General features: G+C 39.8%; 1 protein-coding gene and 1 long non-coding RNA gene across 9 annotated transcripts; one reads left to right on the plus strand and one right to left on the minus strand.

Moving 5' to 3' along the window:
• Window positions 1-1416: 1416 nt before the first annotated feature.
• LOC126348903 (protein UXT homolog) lies at window positions 1417-18505 on the minus strand. Of its 8 annotated transcripts, none has more exons than XM_050002397.1 (3): window positions 18416-18505; window positions 3714-3826; window positions 1417-1955 (listed from the first exon to the last, which is right to left on the minus strand). In XM_050002397.1, the coding sequence occupies exons 2-3, from the start codon at window positions 3758-3760 to the stop codon at window positions 1502-1504; spliced, it is 501 nt and encodes a 166-aa protein (XP_049858354.1). In that variant the 5' UTR covers window positions 3761-3826; window positions 18416-18505; the 3' UTR covers window positions 1417-1501. The 8 variants fall into 8 exon arrangements, with proteins under 8 accessions (XP_049858354.1, XP_049858350.1, XP_049858355.1 ...); XM_050002393.1 differs by lacking the exon at window positions 18416-18505 and adding an exon at window positions 18294-18381; XM_050002398.1 differs by lacking the exon at window positions 18416-18505 and adding an exon at window positions 18290-18374.
• A 103-nt stretch (window positions 18506-18608) lies between these two features.
• Window positions 18609-19517, plus strand: LOC126348989 (uncharacterized). The gene is made up of 2 exons (XR_007565176.1): window positions 18609-18698; window positions 19149-19517. It is a non-coding gene; the product is annotated as an uncharacterized LOC126348989 (long non-coding RNA).
• Window positions 19518-25876: the final 6359 nt, after the last annotated feature.

Raw genomic sequence — 25876 nt, forward strand, 5'->3', positions numbered from 1 at the left:
TGCACAACATTTCAGTCCTCTTGGGATTTGCAATCATCATTGATTGGTGGTTCATCACTAGGAAACTGCAACAGATCTAGTTCTTGTTGCCTGAAATTAGTATAATCCATATCAGCTGTCATATTTCTAATCAAGTTAATAGACAACCAGGTATGTTTATCTTTATGAAGCTCTGTTCAGCTTCTTCTGTTGGAGAAACATCTGACAGCACCTCACTGGCACCACCTATAACACATGTATTTAATGGCAAAGGGATGTTGTCAGTATTTACAGCTAATATTAGAAGCTGCATTCTATTTCTCATTTCGAAAGGTGTCAGGCTGTTGTAAAACGTGCACAGGCAATGAATTTCAGACAAAAAAAATTTAACCAAAGAATCTTAGTTTAGCTCGAATGTCAAGATTTACAAGGCTCCAATATTCCAAATGCAGAGTTTACCAACATCATTAAACTCTTCTGGATGGCAGCAGGCATTGCTATTTCTTCACAATGCATGTTAGAAAAAACCTCAAGGAAGCGTTTTAGTATGTTGTATCTAATCTTTCATAAGGGCAGCAGTGTTTATAGAATTCCAAGTCTGTACCTGAATCGCTTGGTCCATTTCTGATGTGTTAATTGGCAAGGAAAATGATATCTCTTTTTCCACAAGTATGTACAAGTTTCAGTTAAGAAAGCACTAAAGATGAGAGCTTTAGCGATATTGTTCAGGCCCCCCTTAACTCCCTGTTTATTTTTAACAAGATCAAAACCGACCTGGTGTGAAATACAGAGAGAAAATGCTATTTACATGATCTCTAATTTGTTGTTTTATTGGAGAAGCAGCACATCTATTTACTTCTGCCACACACTTTGAACACTTGGGTTCAGAATCTTATTAGTTCTTTTCAAGTGTGGTTTTCTTTCCTCAGCAGTTGTATTTCAAATTTTAATCTGTCACTTTCCTCAAATCCTTGCATTATTTTTATTAGTTTTTTAAGAGCATGACACCCATTTGTGATGTAGTTCTCCGTCTTTCAGAAATCGATGACAAACAACGTCCGCAGTTTTCTGTGAACCATTTTTGCATTCAGCGAGAGGAGAATGATTTCTACTTTGCTCATACTACTACAAAACAGGCAGCAACAACATCAGCTGAAATTTGACTGAATTCTATTTATTTCGAGAGAGAGAGAGAGAGAGAGAGAGAGAGAGAGAGAGAGAGAGAGAGAGAGAGAGAGAGAGAGAGAGAGCTGGAAATTTGCTTGCATTAACACATTAACAACTTGTTAGTAGTGATCTCACTTTCCCCTTCCCATATTCCTAATGACGTCACACCATTTCGCCAGCAGTCTGCGTGGGATATAGGTTACATTACCATAGAAGGCATCAAATGTGACCACTTTCACTTCGCTTTACAGCTATAATAAAACTACAAAATTAATCAAGTAAAATAATATAATTGTACAAAAGTATACCACAATAAGTTAAAAGTCAATCTGTAACAGACCATGTAGTAACAATGTTACTTTGCACTTCCACTCTCTGACTGGAGTTGATGCAGACCTCCAAGCACCATTTTAATCATTGCTTTGGTTTGAGCACTATCTTTCTTCAGTTTGTTGCTTTGTTGACACAGCAATTCCAATCTTCTGTCAATAAATTTTTGAGCTTCATCCAGTGTAAATTCCAAATAATGTCCCAAACCAATATCTATGAACATAGTCTTTGGATCAGATACATTTGCTTGCACATAAAAGTTGCATCCCAAATTCATTTTCGCCTTAAATCCATCCTTAACCATGTCAGCCTCTTTCAGTGTTTGAATAGTGTTTTTAAGCTGAATATATTCAGCTATTTCTGTGGTAACATGGTCTTGCCGTGCATGCACTTTCTTCAGGTCTTCTTTAAGAACATCATTTATGAATGCTTCGTATTTTAGCACTTTCTCTGGTAGCTGTAAATCACTTTCAAATTGCCTGAAAATAAAAAAGTTATTAATAAAATTTTGCATGTTTCATGCTTATTCTTGTAGATACAATTAATGAGATATTGATTGATCAGAAACAGTAAAAAAAGAACTGTCCAGATAGCCAAGAGCATAAAAGTGCCCATTTTTGGTACAAAAGATGGCATATGTCCCTCGATTAATGATAGGGGGTGCTGTACCTGCCAGCCTGGATGTGGACTTTTTGATTGTTTTCTATGTACACCTAGATAAGTGCCAGCCAGTTTCCAACAGTTCTTGACCTTGAGATTATGCTGGGTATGGACAGAGGAGGTACACGGAGTCTTCCCTGGGAGGATGTTGTCAAGGCTGTGTACTGGATTATGATATGATATGCCTGGCGCACTGTAAGTAGCCGTCGCCGCATATGAAGTGGCGGTTCACCAGCCTCTGCACAGAGGCTCTGTTTGGGGCTAGTTCGGAATGCCCCAGTGGCCAACTGAAGCCCTTCATGGTGCACAACGTCCAACATCTTTAAGAAGAAGGCCTCGCAGACCCATACACCGTGCACCCATAATCGAGCCGAGATCGCACAAATGCCCTGTAAAACTGGAGCAGACAAGTCCTGTCAGCTCCCCATGTACTGTGGCTAAGACATTTTAAAATACTTAAAGCCTTAAGTGACTGCTGTTTCAGGTCTTTAAGATGAGGTAACCACATGAGCTTCAAGTCAAAAATGAGCCCCAGAAACCTCACAGAGACTGCTGGGGACAGTGTAGCTTCCACAGGAGAAATTCTGCTTCATCTGCAAGACATCCACACTGCTGCCACCCACTCCAAATGCGGGCTCTTCCCATGGGTGTCATCTAGCCACAACAACAACAACCTGGGTGGTCCCCTTACCTGGGTTCCCCATGCCCAACCATGACAGGTGAATACTTCTTGGTATATGGTGGGAGTTTGAGCTCAGGCATTGATAGCGCCTTCTTGGTTCTGACGTCCTAGCTGAAGGACGCATATAGATCACGGTCTGTAATTAATGTAACTATATGTAGTGTAATTATAATTTTTGTTACATATATATGTCGGTATCCAATGTAGCATATATTTTTGTTAGTAGAACGAAAGTACCTTCCCTGCCACTTCTTTAATTATGTAAAAATTAAATGTTGCCCTGGCCATTTTGTGTAAGTGCATTGTTGAGCAACGCTATTGGTGTTAAAATGATAAAAACTTTGTTAAGAGTCATTTAATTCTGAAAGTACTGAAAGGATTTAATCTCAATAAATAGAAAACAGCATCTTATAATATTTTACATTTCATTTTAGGCCCAAGGTACAGTTTTATTAAAAACAATTATTTCAATTGCATCGCTGCCATTGCACATAGGCGGCTATACTAGAGCATCAAGCCTCACAGAGAAAAATAAATAATTAATTGAGTTTTGTGTTTAATTTTCTTATCGCGCAACATTAAAGAAAGATTTTTTTTTAATCCATCGCAAGACGGATGTCTTCGCGTTGGAATATGTATGAGATTTCTGGCGATAGCACCCTGAGAAAAATTGGCCGTGGCTTTTAAGAAACACAAAAGAGATTTTTTAACAAAACATTTCATTCCAAATTTAGCAGACTATTTTATTCCATTCACTTTTCAAAAAGGTACACGATAACATGTTTCGGAAATCACATATTGAGGAAGGTGGCTGTCTACTCTTATTTTCTAAAGTCTTGAGTTGTTCATTCATATATAAGTAAATATTCTCTAAATAACCAAAAATAATACCTACATTTTTGCAGGATGTGTGTTTGGGCAGACGAGCTCTTTTAAATGCATATAAATATTATTCTTCTAACTGACAGCAATGCACAATTCTTCAGCCTCTTGGTTCCAGGAAGCTGCCTGGAAGAAGAAATTTAATAAACATGTAATGGATGTGTGAAGATTCACCAAGCAGGTATGTGCTACATGCCATTAAAGCTGAGAAATCAAACTGCCATAACAGAACTAAAAATTCAAAGCTAACATGTAACCAGGTACTAGATGAAATGATGAGAACTCCAGTAACACAACAGGATTTTGCAGAACTGAAGGCCATTTATTCAAGCCCTCTGTCACTGTCTAGCAATGACTGTCACTGTCTAGCAATGACAACAAAACTGGTATTTGAGGATAAAATGTGGCATTATCTGTGAACAATCATTGGAATCGGCTCTGTGGTAGTAGGAACTTCCACAGGCAAATGTGGTCCTGAAATAAACATAATTGGAAACTAGTTCTAGATCTCACCTCAAATTCTCTTCCTCCCTCCCATACTTACTGATGGATTAATAGCATGTGTCTCCCTCTTTTATGGACAATTTAGAGACTTTTGTATTTCATGTAATTCTCTGCCCTTTAATTGTTTTTTTTTTCTCTTATAACTACCTATTGAGATTGAAGTTGTCAGTTTTTTTAAGAAACCCTAGAAGTTTTTATGCTTTCAAAGAAAGGAAGATTAGTGTTTAATGTCCTATCAACAAAAACATCATAAGAGTAGGAGCACAAGCTTACATTTGGGGAAGGATGAGGAAGAAAATTGGCTGGTCCCTTTCAGAGGAACTATCCCAACAACTGCGTTTAGAGTTTTAGGAAAACCTTTGGAAACCTAAATCTGGATGATCAGATAGGGATTTGATCATCATCCTCCCAAATGCAAGTCCAGTGTGCTAACATTGCACCATCTTGTTCTTCTGTCTCCATAGCTAAACATTGATGCTACAGTGAGAATGGTGTTGTAATATTAATTCACCGTTGTTTGTTTAAAGTTAATGGTAATTTATTATATAATAATAGACAATATATGTTTTCCTAGAGCTCAAATGGTTTTTGCCTCTCAAGGCTTTTATATATTATAATATTTGAATTTTTCTCATTCACATTAATGCACAAACACTAATATCTGGGGATATCATTATTTTACTCTAAGTAGAATATTTACTATGATGACTGTATGTGACAAGTTAAAACCTTGCATCACACCACAATTCAGACATGAATCACAGCATTTTATAGGCAGTGCACTACCAACTACACAATCCAAGTACACACCCCAACTGACCCTGTAACAAGCACTGCACACTGGAAAGGGAGAAATTCCTTTCACTAGAAGAGTAAACCTTGCATCATATCAAACTATGTCCTACCTGAAAGGAATGAAAAGAATATATTCTTGTCTAAGTGGCAGGAAGAAAGAACAACAGGGCTGAATATACTTTACATGCTGCAGTTTATTCACCGTCACATCCAGCCACTCTTCTTCCCCTGAGGCAGGACTCTGTGTTTACACAATTAGCCTCTAGGGAGAATGCACACTGAACCAAAAGGTTTTCAGTACTTGTTTCCTTGGCTGCCACATCTATAATTTATGTTCCTTATTAGATCTATGCCTTGCACTCAGGGCAACTCCTACAGCTTTTTTTTTCTTCATTGCAAGACAGTCAGAGCATTCTGCTGGATGCAGATGTTCTATAGATTGAAAGACACTCAGGAGAGTTGGAGTAGGTAGGAACTTTCACTACCAAAATATATCTTATCTTCTCCCAAGAACTAAATATTGTATGCAAATACCCATCTTCATAGAAGAGGGTGCTAATGTAAGCCTGTGCCGTGGCACTCACCCCGATGTAAGCCAGTTCAAAACCTGCTGGTGGATGAAATTTTCACTACTAGTACTTGGTCAGCAAGAGGATACAAAGTTCCTGATCATTCATCTTTGAACCAGTATCCTGATTTTTAAATGAAGTGAGTTCATGTGAACTGCTGTTGGTGATCCAGCCATTGGACAGGGAGCCGGGTGGTTCCTTGATGCCATTTGAGAGGTGTAGGCTTTGTGCTGTCACCAGATTTCTCCCTCTGCCTCCTCCCATCATATTCATCATCATTATCCAATGTAAACATAACACCACACTATACAAACCCTCATTACGCTCATCTACACCCAACAAATACACATACTACACAACTCTCAAAATCCACAAGGAACGTAGCCATTGTGCACGGTGGAAGGAAACCCTTTCCAATTTGGCGGTAGAATGTATCCCTTGGGGTCTTCCAGCCAACGGCGCTGTACAATTTGACTTTACTTTTTAGTGCATAACTCAGCATCAAAGTTATCAAATTCACCTCAGTGATAGATCTTCACAACCTTCAGTGCTAACTGGTCCCTAAGGTAGGCTAACCTACAAAAGTTTCACATCAAATATGAGACTTCAAAACGTCACTGAATCTCTAAAACATAAAACACTATTCCTTATTTGCAGGTTAAGTAAATTAAACATAAAATAAAACTGTTGATCAAATGGTGCCAGCCTGGCTGCCTCCCTCCATCCCACACACCATTCTGTTAGGAAATGAACAAAAAAGCTTCAAAATGATCCAAAATAAAGAGCACCATATGGGATTCCTTGCCATAGACATTACAGTATTCATAGTCATGGTAAAGATAACATTTAAGTCACTTTCTTGAGGAACACTTTTTTTGCTTGAATAGTGTTTGATAACAAGGAGCAAATAGAGACATGCAGACAGCCCCAGGGTGTCACACTCATGAAGCTGTCATAGAATATTGTGCCTCCAAATAGCAGTGTATAACTGTTATGCACAGAAAAATTTTCCATTGTTGTTGTTGTTTGTGGTGGTGGTGGTGGTGGTGCCGGTGGCGGCGGCAGCTGCGGTCTCAGTGCAAAGATTGGTTTGATGTAGCTCTGCACGCTTGACAATCCTGTGCAAACTTTATCGTTACGTAACCTCTGCAACCTACATATACTGTATTTGAACCTGCTCTGTAGCAGCACATCATAAGTTTCTATTCTCTTCTTGTCCAAACTGCTTATTGTCCAAATGTCTCTTTCATACAAGGTGACATTTCTGCACAAATGCTGGAGAAAAGATGTTCTAACATTTACATTTATATTCAATGTTAACAATTTTTTTCTTTTACAGATATGTTTTTCTTGCTATTGCCAGTATGGATTTTATATACTACCCACTTTGCCAACTGTCAGATATTTTGCTGCCCAAATAGCAACTCTCATTGACTACTTTTAATGTCAAATTGCCTAATCTAATCTAAGCATCACCTAATTTGATTCAGCTATGTTCTATTATGGTTGTTATACTCATGTTGATAGTCACCTAACAACCTATTTTCAAGGTGCTGTCCACTCCCTTCAACTGCTCTTCCAAGCCCTTAGCCATCTCATACAGAATTACTATGTCATCAGCACTTCTTAATATTTTTACTTGTTCTCCCTGAACATTAATTCTCTTTCCACATTTCTCCTTGCTTTCCTTTACTGCGTGCTCAATGTACTGCATCACATTGGGGCTGCAGTGACTACTAATAAGTGGTGGTAGCCATCTTGATGCTTGTCAGGAAGTGGTAGACTCCTAACTGGAGCAACCTAGGTTGGATAATGACAAAGGATGGATGGTATTGTAAATGGCTGCAGGCAGACAATCGGTTTAAAGATAACAGTTCCTTATTATTCCATAAGATCTGGACAATTACGAGGTGAATTCAAGTTCTAAGGCCTCTGATTTTTTTTTCTTCTAATTAACTACTCACCCGAAATCGATGAAACTGACGTTAGTTCTCGACGCAATCGCCCTGCAGATATACACATTTTTCACAATGCTGACGCCATGATTCCACGGCAGCAGTGAAGGCTTCTAAAAGAGGCTGTTTTGACCACTGGAAAATCGCTGAGGCAATAGCAGCACGGCTGGTGAATGTGCGGCCACGGAGAGTGTCTTTCATTGTCGGAAAGGGCCAAATGTCACTAGGAGCCAGGTCAGGTGATTAGGGAGCATGAGGAATCACTTCAAAGTTGTTATCATGAAGAAACTGTTGCGTAACGTTAGCTCGATGTACGGGTGCATTGTCTTGGTGAAACAGCACACGCGTAGCCCTTCCTGGACGTTTTTCTTGCAGTGCAGAAAGGAATTAGTTCTTCAAAACATTTTCGTAGGATGCACCTGTTACCGTAGTGCCCTTTGGAACGCAATGGGTGAGGATTACGCCCTCGCTGTCCCAGAACACGGACACCATCATTTTTTCAGCTCTGGCGGTTACCCGAAATTTTTTTGGTGGTGGTGAATCTGTGTGCTTCCATTGAGCTGACTGGCGCTTTGTTTCTGGATTGAAAAATGGCATCCACGTCTCATCCATTGTCACAACCGACGAGAAGGAAGTCCCATTCATGCTGTCGTTGCGCATCAACATTGCTTGGCAACATGCCACACGGGCAGCCGTGTGGTCATCGGTCAGCATTCGTGGCACCCACCTGGATGACACTTTTGGGATTTTCAGGTCGTCATGCAGGATTGTGTGCACAGAACCCACAGAAATGCCAACTCTGGAGGCGATCTGTTCAACAGTCATTCGGCGATCCCCCAAAACAATTCTCTCCACTTTCTCGATCATGTCATCAGACTGGCTTGTGCGAGCCCGAGGTTGTTTCGGTTTGTTGTCACACGATGTTCTGTCTTCATTAAACTGTCGCACCCACAAACGCAATTTCGACACATCCATAACTCCATCACCACGTCTCCTTCAACTGTCGATGAATTTCAATTGGTTTCACACCACGCAAAATCAGAAAACGAATGATTGCACGCTGTTCAAATAAGGAAAACGTCGCCATTTTAAGTATTTAAAACAGTTCTCATTCTCGCCGCTGATGGTAAAATTCCATCTGCCGTACGGTGCTGCCATCTCTGGGACATATTGACAATGAACGCAGCCTCATTTTAAAACAATTTGCATGTTTCTATCTCTTTCCACTCCGGAGAAAAAAAAAATCTGGCCTTAGATTTTGAATGCACCTGGTATTTGGGTGCTCCCTCATACAGGCCATCACTCAGTTTTCATTCAGCATGACAGGTGTAGAAAACAGCCAGCACTCTTTACACACAACTGGAATGTAGATTGCTTGTACGGTGAATGCTGACTTGGTGGATGTTAAACTAAGGGCATTGGCCAGAGTACTGGACGACAGAAAGGGACACCTAGCAGTGTCTTCTAGTTTCGTGGTAGAAACCAGCGATTCCCCAGTCAAATTGAGACCACTGGCTAGAGAGCAGCAGCAGGTGTTTGGCAGACACCAACAGCACTGAACACTGTGGGGGTCATTTCGTGGCTCAGTGGTGATGGTGGCAGTTGCGTCATAAGTCCAGCATCTTCAAGCACAGGAAACAAGGGAGACAGAACAAAGAAGGAAGCTGAAAATCATAGCAAAGAGATGCAAGATGGAGCCCAACCGGTAAACCCACCCGAGGGCAGGAATCAGGTGGGCGGTGTCCTTGGTCTGGGAACAGGATAGAATAGGAAGGTTGAGTGGGAGAGGAACAGACAGTAATTGCATAAGAAACCAGAAGCTGGGACTGCCGAACAGAAAAGGGGGGGGGGGGGGGATCCTAGCTTGAACCAGGAGACTATCAACAGGGCTGGTAGGGAAGGTATTGGTGGCGAAACGGATACCATGATGGTGGACCGGATCCAGAAGGTGCACTGTGGAAGGAGCAGCCGAACCATAAACTTGACAACCATAGTCCAAGCAAGACACAACTAACACCCGATAAAGGCGGAGAAGGGTGGAGTGGTTCGTACCCCAAGAGGTGTGGGCAAGGAAGCGAAGGACATTGAGTTTATGGAAACATCCTACCTTCAGAAGTCTGATATGAGGCAGCCAAGTGAGCTTGTTGTCGAAAAGAAGACACAGGAAATGAAATGTGCGACCACAGGTTGTTGTGCATCGAGGTAGAGCTCCGGATCGGGGTGGACTGTACTACAAGGACAGAAGTGGACCACCCACGATTTTAAAGGAGAAAATTGAAACCCCTATGAGGGGGTCCATACAGAGGCACACCGTATAGCTCCCTGGAGCTGTCGCACTGCAGAGGCCATTGAAGAGGAACTAACCCAAATGCAGAAATCATCCACAAACAGAGCAGGGGTGACCAAAGGACTGACAGCTGCCACAAGTCCATCTAAAGCAATGAGGAAAAGAAGTACACTCAATACGGAACCCTGTGGGATGCCATTCTCCTGGATCCATGGAGAACTAAAAACAGTACCAACCTGAATCCTGAATGGCCGATGGAACAGGAACGGGTGGATAAAAATCTGGAGTGGGGCCCGAAGACCCCACTCATGAAATATAAGAAAGATGTGATGGCGCCAAGTTGTGTCACAAGCCTTGTGAAGGTCGAAAAATACTGCAACCAAATGGCAGCGCCGGGAAAAGGCCTGGCGAACTGCAGTTTCCAGTCAAAGTAAATGATCAATCGCAGACCATCCCTCCCGGAAGCCACACTGGTAAGGGGACAATACAAGATCCCGAGACTCGAGGACCATACTGAGCCGACAGGCTACCATCCATTCAAGTAACTTGCAAACAACCTTTGTCAGACTAATTGGCCAACATCTTTCGACAAACGGGGTTATTACCAGGCTTAAGGATGGGAACCATGATACTATCCCTCCATTGAGAAGGGAAGTCACCCTGGAGCATAATACAGTTAAACACCCAGTGAAGATGTTGTCATTGTGGAGCACTCAGATGTTGAAGCAGTTGGTTATGAATGGAGTCTGGGCCAGGGGCCATATCATGAGGAGAAGAAAGTGCGGAAAGAAGTCCCCCTTCAGTAAAAAGTTTGCTGTAAGATTCTGACTGACAAGGGGTAAAACATAAGGCGAAAGCTTGGGCCTGCTGTTCCTGGTGAAGGAAAGCAGCCGGATAGGAGGTTGATGCTGATGCTGTTCCAAATTGTGTCACAAGATGTTCCGTGAGAATCAACGGGTCCATGCAAAGGCCATCCGGGAGGGCAAGGCCCGGCAGGGTAGACTGTCGATGGCAACCTTGGAGGGAGGAAAGTATAGCCCATACCCGTGACATAGGGACAGTAGAACCGAGGAAAGAAACAAAGCATTCCCAACACACCCGTTTCCTCTGTTTGATTAAGTAATGGGCTTTGGCACGAAGGTGTTTAAAGGTAATAAGATTGACAGCAGATGGGTGCCCCATAAGGTGTTGCAAAGCTCGACAGCGATCACGGATGGCAGCAGCAATGGCCAGATTCCACCAAGGGACTTGCTCATGGCGAAATGGTCTGGATGAGCGTGGGATACCAAGGGCAGTGGCACAAACAATCACATCAGATACATCACGGAGGACATCATCAATACATCCCGACAAAGAGGGGGAAAGAATGACCTGTGCAGTGTATAGGGACCAATCGGTGTGCTGGAAAGACCAACAAGGTAACCTGTCCATCGGGGAGTGGGAAGGGGGCGAGAGAATCAACGGGAAGTGGTCACTATCGCAAAGGTGGTTGTGTGGCGACCAGTGGAATGAAGGGAGGAGGTAGGGAGAAGAAAGAGAAAGATCAATGGCAGAAAAGGTGCCATAAACGGCACTGAAATGAGTAGGGGAGCCATCATTAAGAAGGCACAAGTCTTGGTCTGCAAGAAACTGCGTCTATGAGAAGACCCCGACTAGATGGAAATGCGCTGTCCCGTGAGGGATGATTTTTAAAATTCCTGAGAAGGAGGAAGGGAGGAGGAAGTTGCTGAAGAAGGGCAGTTAAGGCAGCAGGTGAAAGATACCTGTCAGGAGGGAGATAAAGACTGCAAACAGTGACCTCAGAGTCGACGTGGACCCTAACAGCAACCGCTTCTAATGTAGTTTGAAGAGGAATCCATGTGCTAGCAACATCCATATCCACCAATGTACAAACGCCACCAGAGGCCTGCAGGGGGTTGATTCAATTTCAACAGAAAGCACAGAACCCACGAAGGGTCGGTGAGTGGTCATCAATAAAATGAGATTCCTGTAGAACCACACAAGCTGCAGAATAAAACAAAATAAGGGATTTTAACTCCGGATTGTGATGGTAATATCCATTACAATTCCATTGGATAAGCACAGAATGATGATTCAAATGGGGGGTGAACAGGCTAAAGCCAGTCATGCTGCTGGGTCACCAGCTGTCACCGACAAGGAGGGGGGCAACATCCATGAACAACAGGTCAGAGTCAGGTTGTGAAGGTGGGGCTGAGACCTCTGGCGACACCAGAGGTTCCTTGTCCGGGTACTTATGTTTCTCCTTCTTTTCTGTTAGAGATTGAGGAGGGCTGTGTGGCAAAAATGAGCCAGCTGCAGTGACATCTGGAACAGAAAGAGATCGGGCGACCTTGGGGCCCACAGACCATGGTTTTCGTGGTCGTCGTGTGGCAGCAGACCTTTGGCCTTGAAGGTGCCAGGGAGGGGGATCCCTGGAGGGGCACTCTTGACTGGCAGACATCGAAGAAGTGGGACACTTCTCCGGCTGGGGAGGGGGAGCGGTGCCCAGAGGGAGGGGCTGTGGTAGCTGCAGGGGAAGGGGGGGGGGGGGAGGAGACAGGTTAGGGACTGGGGTAAGAAAGGGGGAGGATGGGGTGAAGATGTAACTAATGCATAGCTAGACGTCATGGACACAGGATGAAGACGTGCATACTTCTTATGAGCCTTAGTGTGGGTTAGACAATCAAGGGACTCACACTCCTGTATCTTCTTTTCCTTCTTATAAACTGGGCAATCTGGTGAATGTGGAGAATTATTTATTGCCATGACAATTAACACACAAACAGGAGGGGGAACACAGGAACTCCCCTCATGGAATGGACGTCAACAGTCACCACAGAGAGGGGCCTGCAAACAGCAGGAAGTCGTGGCCAAAACACAAGCACTTAAAACATCTCATAGGTTCAAATGTCTCTGAGCACTACGGGACTTAACTGCTAAGGTCATCAGTCCCCTAGAACTTAGAACTACTTAAACCTAACTAACCTAAGGACATCACACACATCCATGCCCAAGGCAGGATTCGAACCTGCGAACGTAGCGGTCGCGCGGTTCCAGACTGTAGCGTGTAGAACCGCTCGGCCACCCCGGCCAGCCATCGCATACATGGTGGGATGTATGGCTTCATGTCACATTGATAAACCATAATCTTGACCTTTTCAGGGAGTGTATCCCTTTCAAAGGTCAGGATAAAAGCACCAGTATCAATGCTATTGTCCTTCAGATCCTTCCGAACACGCCAAACAAAGTGAACACCCCGTGGTCCGAGATTGTCACTAAGTTCCTCATCACTTTGAAGGATGAGGTCCCTGTGAAAAATTACACCTTGAGTCAAATGACAGATTTGGACCATAGTTTATGTTTTCTTTTTCTTGCTTAACTTAGGGTGAGGATAGAGATTTCACTATTGTTTGGACACTATCAGAGTTGTCTGTTGTACCAATAGCTGCATTTAGATCCATAGAAGAAGATCAAACTGGTTCACAATTACAATGAGAGTCTAAAAAGTACTTGTCACTACTCAAAGTGATGCAACAGTTTTAAAAATGATGAATTGTTATGATGTATTTTACAGTTTCTAGTTAGATGAAAATGTCCTTCACACATGCATACAGACACTGTTGACAATCCACAACCATATTAAATACTTGAAATACATTCACAGTTTGCAAATATGATTATACAACATTTCTGAAGAAGAGAAATTTGTTAACATCCGAGTATAGATTTAAGTGTCAGGAAGACTTTTCTGAAAATATTTGTATGAAGATTAGCCATGTATGGAAGTGAAACGTGGACTGTAACTAGTTTAGAAAAGAAGAGAATAGAAGTGTTCAAATGTGGTGCTACAGAAGAATGCTGAAGATTAGATGGTTATATCATGTAACTAATGAGGAGGTACTGGATAAATTGGGGAGAAGAGAAATTTGTGGCACAACTTGACTAGAAGAAGGGGTTGGTTGGTAGAACATATTCTGAGGCATCAAGGGATCACCAATTTAGTATTGGAGAGCAGCGTGGAGGGTAAAAATCATAGAGGGAGACCAAGAGATGCATACATTGAGCAGATTCAGAAGGATATAGGTTGCAATAGTTACTTGGACATGAAGCAGCTAGTACAGGATAGAGTAGCATGGAGGGCTGCATCAAACCAGTCTGGGGACTGAAGACCACAACAACAGCAATGTAAAACAATAACCCACAATGTACAAACTCCCCCATGAAGCTAGTTATGAATAACTTAAAACAACTGTTACAATGGAAGTCTTAAAAACATAATGCAAAAAGGAAAAGAGTGGGGAAGACCCCCTGCTATTTTTATTTCTTTTGGCACAGAGAGATGTAAATTAAGTGATGTCACCTCATGTTCATTGACAAGCAGTTATTTCTGCATATTTCACACTATAGTTGACAACATATGGCAAGAAGTGTGATGCGTCAACATTTTTTTAAACATTGTAGTTAGTTTTCCTTGGGAGATTGTCTCCAACAACAGAACCACAGTGCACCTGCTTAGTGCAGTAATTAATTTGGTGTAATCTCAGAGGTTTACAATTTTATATTTGTTTGTAGCATAAATCTCCCAAAGAGACTAACAAACCTGAGATAATATGGTACTGGCATAGACTTTTGCAACTAACATTTAATACTGAAACAGAAAAAAATATCATGCCTGAGACCTACACTCTTGTTGAAACTGGTTATGGCAGAAATCTAGCTGTAATGATGTATTCATATATTTATTGATCCATTCAATCACTCAATGTACATAAGTGTACAACATGATATGGGAAAAGTCAAACGAATGATATGAGAACATATATAGAAATAGGACTGTTTCCTATAGCATACATCTCGCTGAAGATATATTACATATGTGTTTATAATAATACCAGAGTTCAGTAATGGACAATAGGTTATTTCTAATGAAACAGATTGATTTTGAAACATAATAAAAATATATAATTTAATTTATGATAGACCACATTCACGAACGTCTTGTATGCCGTAAAAGCAATGCTCTGTTAGGAGTGTTCTTAAATTGTTTTTAAATTTTGTTGATTCTCGAAAAAAATTTTCCAGGAGATGGTTGTAGAGTTTGATTTAATAACATTTCACACTATTGCTATAGAGTTTAGTAGAATGGGAACTAGTCTCAACAATTTTTGGCCTTGTGTCACAATAGTGACTGTCCAGATTCCTGTGCAATCCATTGATGTTTTGTTTAATAAAACAGGGAAGTTCAAATATACATTTGATAGGGAGAGGCAGTATCTTTAATTTTTTAAAGAGTTGTTTACATGTTTCTCTTTGCTTTTTGTATAGGATTATTCTGACTGCCTTTTTCTCTGGTATAAATAATTTTCTTAATTCAGTACTATGACCCCAAAAATAAATCCATAGCATAGTACTGAATGGAAAAGAGCATAATACATGCAAGTCAATATGCTGGTGTTTAACTCGTCCCTCACTGAGTGGAGCTTAAAACATACTTTGTTTAGCCTGGAACTAATCATGTCTTTGTGGTTTTTTCATGTGAATATATCAGTGATATTAATCCCCATGAATTTTATTTCTTTGACAAATTCTACATTGCTACCACTTAGTGTTACTGTTGGAACTTAAGGAGTTCTGTCCTGAATGGTATGGAAGGTTAGGCATTTAGGAGTATTCCATTTGATGCAAGCCATTAGTCTAGTAGGGTTGTATTTCTAGTAATTGATGACTGAAGAGTTTCATCTGTATTTGATATAAGGATATTAGTATCATCAGCGAACAGAAATGCCTTGCTAGTGGGTAGGGTGGAAGTGAGGTCATTTATATAAAGTAGAAATAACAAGGGACCTAGAACACAGCCCTGGGCACACTATGTTGTATGATGTGTAAATGAGTGCACACCATTTAGTGTTCCTGATTGACTGACTTCTCGGTCTTTGCCATAGCTGCTGACCCAGCCATGGGTAGTTCCCCTTATCCCATAAGAATCCAATTTTTGCGAAAGTATGTTATGATTTACCATGCCAAAAGCCTTGGTGGGGTCAAGAAACATATCTATAGCTGGGAATTTCTTGTCAACAGGATGTAGTATCAAGAAATTCATATACTGCATCAGTAGTGGTTTCATTTTCTTGGAAACCATACTGAGCACAAGAAAGAACGTTATTTTTTCTAATAAATGATTTTAGTCTGGCAACCACTGCATATCAAAATATTTTTCTGAATAAAGACAGCACTGCAACTGGATGGGTGTTGTTTGGATCTTCTTTAGATCCCCTTTTAAGTATGGGTATGACTTTTGCTATTTTAAGTTTTCTTGGGAATACTGCATTTGAAAATGAAGCATTTCTTACATGAATCAGTGACTTACTAATAAGTTTGCTGCAACAATGGAGAAGGAAGCAAGGGATCATGTCTTCTGTTTCTGACGATTTTTTCTTGTTTATTACAAATTAGCTTCTCTATACCTGCTCCCCATGTATGTGATAAAAACATTGTGTTGGTGAAGGTATTGAGGTCTGGTTGAGGGGAGCAATTACTTTTTAGATGCTTTGTTAGTTTTTCTACAGCTCCAATAAAGTAGGAGTTACATTCGTGAGCTACTTCCTCTTGGTTAGTAATCACATTGCACTTACTTTAAGTTTAATATTACTAACACCATTACTATTCTTACTTGTTTTTGCATTAACTAAATGCCACATGAATTTGCTTTTATTGTGTGAAGACTTCTGAAGGGTGCCATGTGCAGTTTTTTTTTTCTTTTTCTTATTTTTAATAGCATTCGCCACATTTCTAAATATTCTTTTGTATACAGTAAAATACTTATTAAATCATCCACTTTTGCCAAGGTTATTCTTGCTGAGGGAGAAGAGCTGTCTCCTCCTCTTTGCTGAGGTTATAGTACCTGCTGTAATCCATTTGCAGGATACTCCGTTGTTACATATATTTTTCGTTTTTAAAGGGAAATAGCAATTGAAATAGTAGTGGAAAATGTTTAAAAAGGTTTCAGATTTTTCAGCTGCTGATTGAGACTGCTATACAGTCTCCCAGTTTTCTCTATGCATGTGGTACAAAAAATTAAGTACATTGACAATAATTTCGGCTTTACATTGTCATTTTTCTGGGTTGAGGTTTACTCCACAGAAAGACTGGTTGTACAATCAGTGCATTATTGTCAGAAAATCCTAAATTTATAGACCTAACAGAACAATCCATGTTGCTAACCTCTTAGTCAAGGGCATTTTCACTTCGGTTGGTTACCCTTGTTGAGGACGTACACTTCATTACAAGTTTGTAACAGTTCGTGAAATGTTTAAAATTACACTGATCATCACATCCTGTAGTAAAATTGATATTAAAATCACCACAGATTATGACCCATGAAGGTTTTCTTTTTGCCATTTTTTCTAATACTGGTGTCCAAGTGCTATAAAAGGAGCACAAGTGCCCAAAGCACATCTATAAGCTCATATTACATACACCGTTGATTTCGACAACTAACTACTCTATGTCTTTTTCTATGGAGTGAGAGTTGCATATGCCCAGTGATGAAGCTGCAACACTGTCTTTTACAAATATGCAGCTTCCTCCACCTTTGAAGACTTTCCTTGATAAGTTGATGCACTAGTCTGAATTGTAACACAACTGATTCCATTTTGGGAGACTTCATGTAGTGTTCAGTAATACACACATTATTTGGGCATTTGAGAGTTCTCTGTTGACACTCTTTAAACGTTCTAACTCATTCAGCTTACTATTCAATCCCTGTAAATTACGAAAATAGATTCTTGGGGCAGAGTCATGTTTCACACCAGCCAATGCATTTCCATGAGAAAATTCTGGCACTGTTTCATTAATTATGAGTGAATGTTTGGATTTTTTTATAGCAGTGCTTTATGCCATAACTTTAACTGAAGTTGTTAAGCCTGATCTTTTTTTAGGGGGAGGGGGGATAGCAAAATCTTCCTTTGTTGTTGGACGCCTTGGCCTTAAATTAGCACTTACTGTGGCTGATGCTCTGGGTTCCATTGCTGTTGTTGGAACCTTTACTGCATGTCGTATAAAAGCATGCTGCGTGTTTTGCAATCGAATTTACAAATTCCAAAAAGTCTATTTACTGACTATATTCAGAGTAGATTACGCAACTGCTACCTTTGGGTCACCCCGGTGATCTGACTCGTAGATACTGAGTACTGTCAATAAAGTAACCACATTCATAGCCATTACGATAGTCTACTCCACATCATGTGAAAGCAACGGTTCAATTACTATTTATATTTCGATACTATTCTCTGATCGTTTTATTCTATCCTCTGATCATTTTACATGAGAGGACTTACATATTGATACTTTAATGAGACATTTTCACTAATCCCAAACGAAATAGTTAGAATAGATCTGGAGTTCATTACTTGTACCAATTTCGTGCCAACATTTTTTTTTTCAATAACCATTCGTAATAAGAACCATCTGCCACACTCACTTACTTAGCGTGTTTAAGACATTTTATTACTATAAATTAGGTCTCCAACTGTCCTTCGAACAACTGATGTCTGATTGCACCTGAGCGTCCAAAGATTTTAAAATTTGTGTTAAGCTGCGTACGTACTCATTTTTGTGGAAAACTTGTTTTGCAAAATTTTACAACTTTCGTGTGGTTGAAAATACTTTGATGAGCTGATGATCAAAGCAACTAAGAATTAACACGTTAATTATAAATCGAAATTTGCGGCAACATTATCGAAGAAGCCCCCTCAGTAGAAGTACTTTGTTAGTTAGTCTATCTTTGAACTCCTTCTGTGCTGTGCTAGGGAGCCGGGGTGCTGTACTTGAGCAGATTGCGAAAACGCAGATAGGAGGAACAGAGTAATATTACTTCCCTTTTCGTTAAGGTACGTAATTATTACCGTAATAGTTGGTTTAGCAGATGGCGTGTTGTAGCGATAGTAGTGACAATACACCTGGAACTCATGTGTTGCGTACAAGGACACCTGATCAGCTGAAGGTGAATGAGGTGCTCCTGTGGTGTAGTTATTTCTTAATTTCCTTGCCTTAAAGAGAGTCGGAAAAACCCGTAAGGCAGGTTTCTATAGACTAGCATGTAGCGTCGTCCATATACCTGCGTTAACATGTTAGAACTTCTGTGTTTTTTCGGCAGTGTATAGTACTCCATAATTACAGTTTTATGTGCATAGGGAGCATACAGACAACTGCCAGTAATCAATATTTCTCACAATTACAATTAATTTGACACCAGTTCATTGTATCCGTGGAATACAGTATTAGAGACGTGTTGATTGAATGGAGATTAAATAATCTTACAGGCCTATTTTTTTCTGCAGAAACAAGAATGTCGTCGACAGGAAGAATTACGCAGCTTGTGAGGAACTTCATGACTTCCACTGCAAGGAGAGGTGGCCATGCCCATGATGAAGGTGGTGTGCCTGGAAGAAATCTACCGTTCAGCCTGTCAAACCCATACAAATTGACCTTATTGTATATATTATTCTTCGGTTCTGGCTTTGCAGCACCCTTTTTGGTTGTAAGGTATCAACTACTGAAGAAGTAGTAACATTTCAGGGATGCTAATTAGTTGCTTACAGTATGTTTGGTAATGTGGAACACAGTGTGAACAATGTGAGCACAGTATGAACAATGCTATTTAAATAGATGTATATACTTGTCATAAACAATAAACGTATTGTATTATGTGTTATCTGTTTCAATATAATTGTTGCCTGTTAATAAAAATAACTATGTAAAAGATGAGCACTCATTTGAACATGTAGGTACATGGAGAGTGAAATTTGGCACTTAAAATGAAAGTGCTGTACATTGCAATTCTTATTCTTCAGTTAGAAAGAAAAATAAGATGCTGAATAATGCATTGTATTGTTGTATTACTTCACTAATACAGTTTAAGGTGGCCTTGCCCTCAAAAGGCAGTAATTTCAGATAACTCAGGGCTGACACGTTTTTTTATCTGCCAGGAAGTTTCAAATCAGAGAACACTCCACTGTAGAGCAAAAATTTGCAAGTGTTTTTATCTTAGGTGACTATGATTTCTCTTGTGTGCATTTAAATGGGGTGCTTTGCACTGGGGACACTTACTAAGCCTATTTGTAGCTAGCAGATCCCAATACATGTACTTTATGAAGTTAAAAAATATAAACTGTTGGATGACATGTTGTGAATTGAAGCTTTAATACATTGTTTGTCAAAGAATATTCTATTGCAATGGGACTTCCCTTCTTCAACTGAGTGGACACCAATTTTGCAACTTCCTGGCAAATTAAGAATAGTGTGACTAAGCAGGACTCAAACCTCTACTTTTCCACAGCAAATGCTCTGCCTACGAAGCAACACATGCAAGGCTCCCACAGATTTACTTCTCTTCCCCGAGTTCTCCCACTTTCCAGTCTTCACAGTTCTTCTTGTGTATACCTTGTTGGTAGTTTTATTCTTTAATAATCTACATATGTTTAAGTACCAAAGCATGAACTACAGCATCCTCCGGAACAAAACGTATGCACCGACAGCAGCTGTTATCTTTACTAAACCGAACTGAACTGGAATAAACCAACTATCAACATCAAAACAGTTTGACAGCAAGGAATTAACTTTTAACTGATGCTTGTAACATTAAGTGGTATTGTGTGATTATATTTTGATGAGTCATTATAACCTGGATATAACTGCACTGAAGGTAACTACACAGTAGCTGAAACCAAACTGCAAACAACAGATTGAACATTTGACTGATGCTACCCACTCTTCCTCTCTTGGATCTCAATAATGAGTTGCTTTACATACACATTAAAGAGCTAGGTAAATGAATATTGTTCTAAAACAGAAAAGAGTTGGAATTTTGATGTGGTGAATAATTTTTAATAGTTTTGCTGTGAATAGTTCAGTCTCCCAGGAACTCACTTCCACCAGACATTACCAGAAGGTTTGTTATGTTTTGAGAGTCTAGGCATATGTGTTAAAAAAAGAGTGCTAAATGTAATACTCTAGCTCAGTACAATTTTACTGAGAAAAAGTATGAAACATTTTACTTTGAAATATGTTAAAAAAATCTCAACTTGAATTTCTTAAAAACAAAAATGTTAAACAGTTTGAAGTGATGTACACATGAGTTCATTACAATCATTCACTCGGGATAAGCATGGAAGTGAGTTTCCTTAATTTATTTTTATGGTTAAAAGTTATGTTTGCTGTTGTTATTGTAGGCAGGCACACTAGTTGTCATTATTTTGTTTATCTGGGAGAATAGGGTAAGAATAATGAAATAACTAAGACAAAATTTGAGAAGTATTGAACAGTGCAGCAGGAGAAAAACTTCATTAGGTCACACTAACCAATGCAGTCTTCTTTACTTGGAAGTTGAGACATTTAAAGTGCTGTTAGAGGCCTGAAGACTACATATAACATCAGTTAAAACCAGTCTCGAAAAAATTTTAAGAGGTACATGGCTAATGGGTTGTTTATTACACTACCCAACATTAATTTATAGTCTGTTATAGTCATTTCATTTCTCATTCATAAGAATGAAAATATAATTTATGTTGTATGTAAAAGGAATGGACATCATGCAGTTACATATAAAATGCAAAGCAGTACTTTGAATATTAAACTTGCTATAATAATACCACAGAGGTCATGTAGCTGACAATGATCGGGTAGACTAGCGGGTCTTCCATAAGAGAAATGGGAAAATGTGCTTGCAGAATGACAGTGCACAGAGACATTAAAGTGGTAACTGCTTTGAAAGGACTGAGAAGAAAGTCTAAAACATGGTACACTGGTAAAGTACTCTTGCCATGCATTTCACAGTGGTTTATGGGGTATAGATGTAGAAGCACTAAACTGGTAAAGTTTAGTGACAAAATACAGAAATATTGGTGAAAATTAATATCGCTGCTGATTAAGAAATCTGAGGAACAGTGTTAATATGAAATATATATGTGGTATTTCTGACAGAACACACACAGCACATATATAATGTAAGGTGGTGGTGGCTAATGATTGCTTCAGTGAAGATGCACTCCAAGCTCGAGCTAATGGAAACGACAAGATGCTGCAAGTAATGAGGCAAATGAACAGGGTCACATCAGTAGTGTATGGTATAAGTTGAGAATTTGAGTGTGATGAGAGGCAGGTGAGGGTAGCCTGGGGGGGTTGTCATGACCACCATGTCTGAAAGGTGCATTGGTCAGCACATGTGTCTAGTATGTTGGAGACCCAAGTTTGAAACCTTGCCCAGCACAAATGTTTAACTTGCCCCATTGATATGAATAAGCGCCCACTGACAGCTAACGTCTTTAATCCCTTTGTGTTCTGGTGCATAAGAGTAGCTCTATTCATCGCAGTGCGGTATTGAAGGAAAATAAATACAGGTGGAATTGGCGGGTCTCTGAAAATGAGGAAGTAGAAACCCAGTAAATTATGAAAGATTAATAATGAAAAGAATGAACTGGAGAAGAAGGAATATAAAGACTAATACCAGTTACTTAATTTTATTGAACAGAAAGATAGTGCAGTCATTGATGCCCAGTTCTCATTTTCAGATTTAGGTTTTTTATTGTTTCTTGGTTGGTTAGACAAATGCAAAGATGGTTAGGCTGTATTCGTTGCTACGAAGCACAGGTGTATGTAGAACTGCATTTTAGTTGTTTCAGGAAAATTTAAATTGAGTTATTTTTATTAGAGAATCCCAAATTTAATAGGAAATATTAATTTTCAAAATAAAGTACTGATTTGTAACAGTACATATATATGCACTAAAATTCTCTCATACTAATAAATATTTTATAAAAGTTACAAAAACTGCTAAACAAAGTAAATTGTATCATCTGACAATAAAAGGTAATTTTAATATAAGATCAGGTACAAACTTGTGAAAATCACATCTGTAGGAAATTTCAAGTTTGATATCATGCATGATAGAAAATGCAGTAACAGAATACTCATGAGATGAAAATGGGAACAAAGCTAGAGTTCACAAATTTGGACAGCACACTCTTGACATATTTTTGACAGAAGACATTGCTCACCATCACAGGTTTGATGGGAATCAATGTGGTAAGTCTCCCCAGGGAAATGAGGAGTCTGTTAATTGCTAATGAGTAGACACATGGGGCCCACACAGAAAAGGAGTGCCTTAAGTTAACCCTTTAGTGTATGTTGAAGATTAACATCCATGGGATCTGAATGCTGAAGTTCACATTCCCAAATAGTATGTAAATGATCATGAGAACAAAAATAGACAGATGCAGAGCAACAGTAATGGTCTTTCTTGCTGTCTGCAAATGGAACAGAAAGGAGGGAGGGGGAATAATTCCAGTACAACATACACATGCATATCGTACTGTGTATGGTTTGTAGATTATGAAAGTAGATGTGGAGAAGGTGGGCATACAGTGAACCTAAAATTGTCACCTGTGAATTGGGGTGCTCTGGCCATTGGGCAGCACTCCCCAGTAAAAGTAGTCACTGCAGTTCATTGCATGGCTACACTGCCAGAATTAAGATTTACCAGCAGATAGCATGGGTCCATCGTTACTCAAATGAAATGGAGTGAGAGGAAGCAGATTTAAGTATACTGGATTCAGCATTAGTGACTTTTGTAATAGGTTGCCAGCCATGGCTGTAATACTTCCATACATGGGAAAGAATTACAACAATATTTCCAGAATAGATTTCCTTCAGCATGTTGTTGCTTGGTGAAATAGTGGATTGTGAAATTAGTCACCAGGAATCCTGAAAGACATTGGTTGCAGTGTCACTCATGCTGAGCTAGCATGATGTTTTTCATAAATAACAAGGAAATACTTAACATCTACAGCCATACTCTGCAAACCACTGCAAAATGCATGACAGAGGGTGCATCCCATTGTACCAGTTACTAGGGTTTTTTCCCATTCTAGTCACATATTGAGCATGGGAAGAATGACTGACTGAATGCCTCTGCACGTGCTGTAAATATTCTGATCTTGTAATCACAGTCAGTATGTGAGCAATATGTAGGGGGTTGTAATATAGCCCTGGAGTCATCATTTAAAGCCATTTCTTGAAATTTTCTTAGTAGAAGTTTCTGGAATAATTTACACCTGTCTCCAAGAGTCTTGCAGTTCAGTTACTTCAACATCACTCTAACACTCTCCCATGAAACAAACCTATGATCGATCATACTGTCCGTGTACATTCAGTGCTGTCTGTTAAGTAAGTATGTAAAGTACCACAACCTAACATAGATTCTAGGGCTGGCAAAACAATTATATGTTCTCCATTGCCCCATAATACTGAACTCCTCCCCTCCTTTGACAGAAACTCTATTTTATTTCTGCACTTAAATGTCAGGTCTCTGAAAAATAAAGCTGATGAGCTTGGTATACTATTAAAAAGTAACAAAGGAATGATTTTATGTATAAATGAACATTGGTTAAAGGAAGAAGATATAAAACTGTATGTACCATCAGGTTTCAAATTAGCTACTTACTACTGCAGACCCAGTAAATGTTATGGCAGTTCATGCATATATGTCAGCAATGACTTACCAAGCGGGAAAGCGCCGGCAGACAGGCACATGAACAAAACACACACACAGAATTACTAGCTTTCGCAACCGATGGTTGCTTCTTCAGGAAGGAGAGGGAAAGACGAAAGGATGTGGGTTTTAAGGGAGAGGGTAAGGAGTCATTCCAATCCCGGGAGCGGAAAGACTTCCCTTAGGGGAAAAAAAGGACAGGTGTACACTCGCACACACACACACACACACATATCCATCCGCACATACACAGACACAAGCAGACATGTCTGATGTTCCAAGACTAATGGCATTAAAGTCAAACTATTGGTTGCTAAGTTCAATGATTTTGTTACGAACAGTAGCTGAAAATGCAAGGGCAAAACCAGACATCTGAATCTTGATCAGTTACACTTATTAGATAGGCATTGCACACTCCACCATCAGGCAACAGTTTTGCTAAATCATTAACCAGAGATACCACAAAAATTGTTAGATCACTAAAACAAAATCATGTTTAATAATGACACAAAATGTACTGATAAATGCTGCAAACACATGCATGCTAGACATAACCAGTAGACTACAGTAACAGGCTTACACCTGGTTCATAGCAAATGGTTTAACCCTTAATCTTACAATAATCATTATTAATAACTGTGCAGTTCCAAACAAATCAAAATAACTTACAGGCATCAGAAGTGGAATTCACTGGCAAACATTGGATGAGGCCCATCTGTGCAGACAAAGATGCACTTCAAAGCTGGCTTCGTGACTTCTTTAACTCCAAACCAATAGGTTTCTACTGGCATGGAATCAGTAAATTACCTGAGCATTGTCAGACTGTTTTAATATTTCCTGTTGTGTTCCATAAATGTGCACTGTACTAATATATTAACTTAGCAAAATAATATTATCACCTCAATAACACATAATGAGTCTGTAGCAGGAGCATGCCTAAATCAGTGCCAATTAGTAAGATGTTACGCACTTTTGACTTTGAAATTGTGTGTGTTTCTGTGCTGTTCTGAGTCACACTCAAGTACTATGCAAAAGTATCAGCTGGAGTAGATGCATAATGAAACCGAGTTTTTAAATTATTGGGGCCACAATCTCATAAATAAAATGTTGTATTTGTAAAAACCAAAAATTATTTCAGCAGAAGCAGAAGAAGGGAGTATCAAGTGCACAGTACCATAAGTTTTATGTACTTCAGACTATGGGAAACTGAAAGTAGTGGAAAACTATTGATGGACAAGTGTTCTTAAGATTTCCTCATTGATTTGAAATCCAGTTGCTTATGGCTGTCACATAATGGGTAAAAAGCTAGCCTTCACTGAGCTTGCAACTGAGAGCCAGCACAGCCTTTATTCTTACAGTGCCACCCCATTACCTCAAAATTAGCGAATAAATGCTGTAGCTTCACCAAGCTGAGCATGGTGCTGATTTTCTATGCAGTGCCTCACAGTTGGCAAAGGGTACTACTAATTTATTCCACAACATTTTCATATGAACAATGCCTCTAGACTACTATATTATTTA

This window comes from Schistocerca gregaria, chromosome 1 (assembly GCF_023897955.1).
Source record: "Schistocerca gregaria isolate iqSchGreg1 chromosome 1, iqSchGreg1.2, whole genome shotgun sequence".
NCBI classification, from domain to species: Eukaryota; Metazoa; Arthropoda; class Insecta; order Orthoptera; family Acrididae; genus Schistocerca; species Schistocerca gregaria.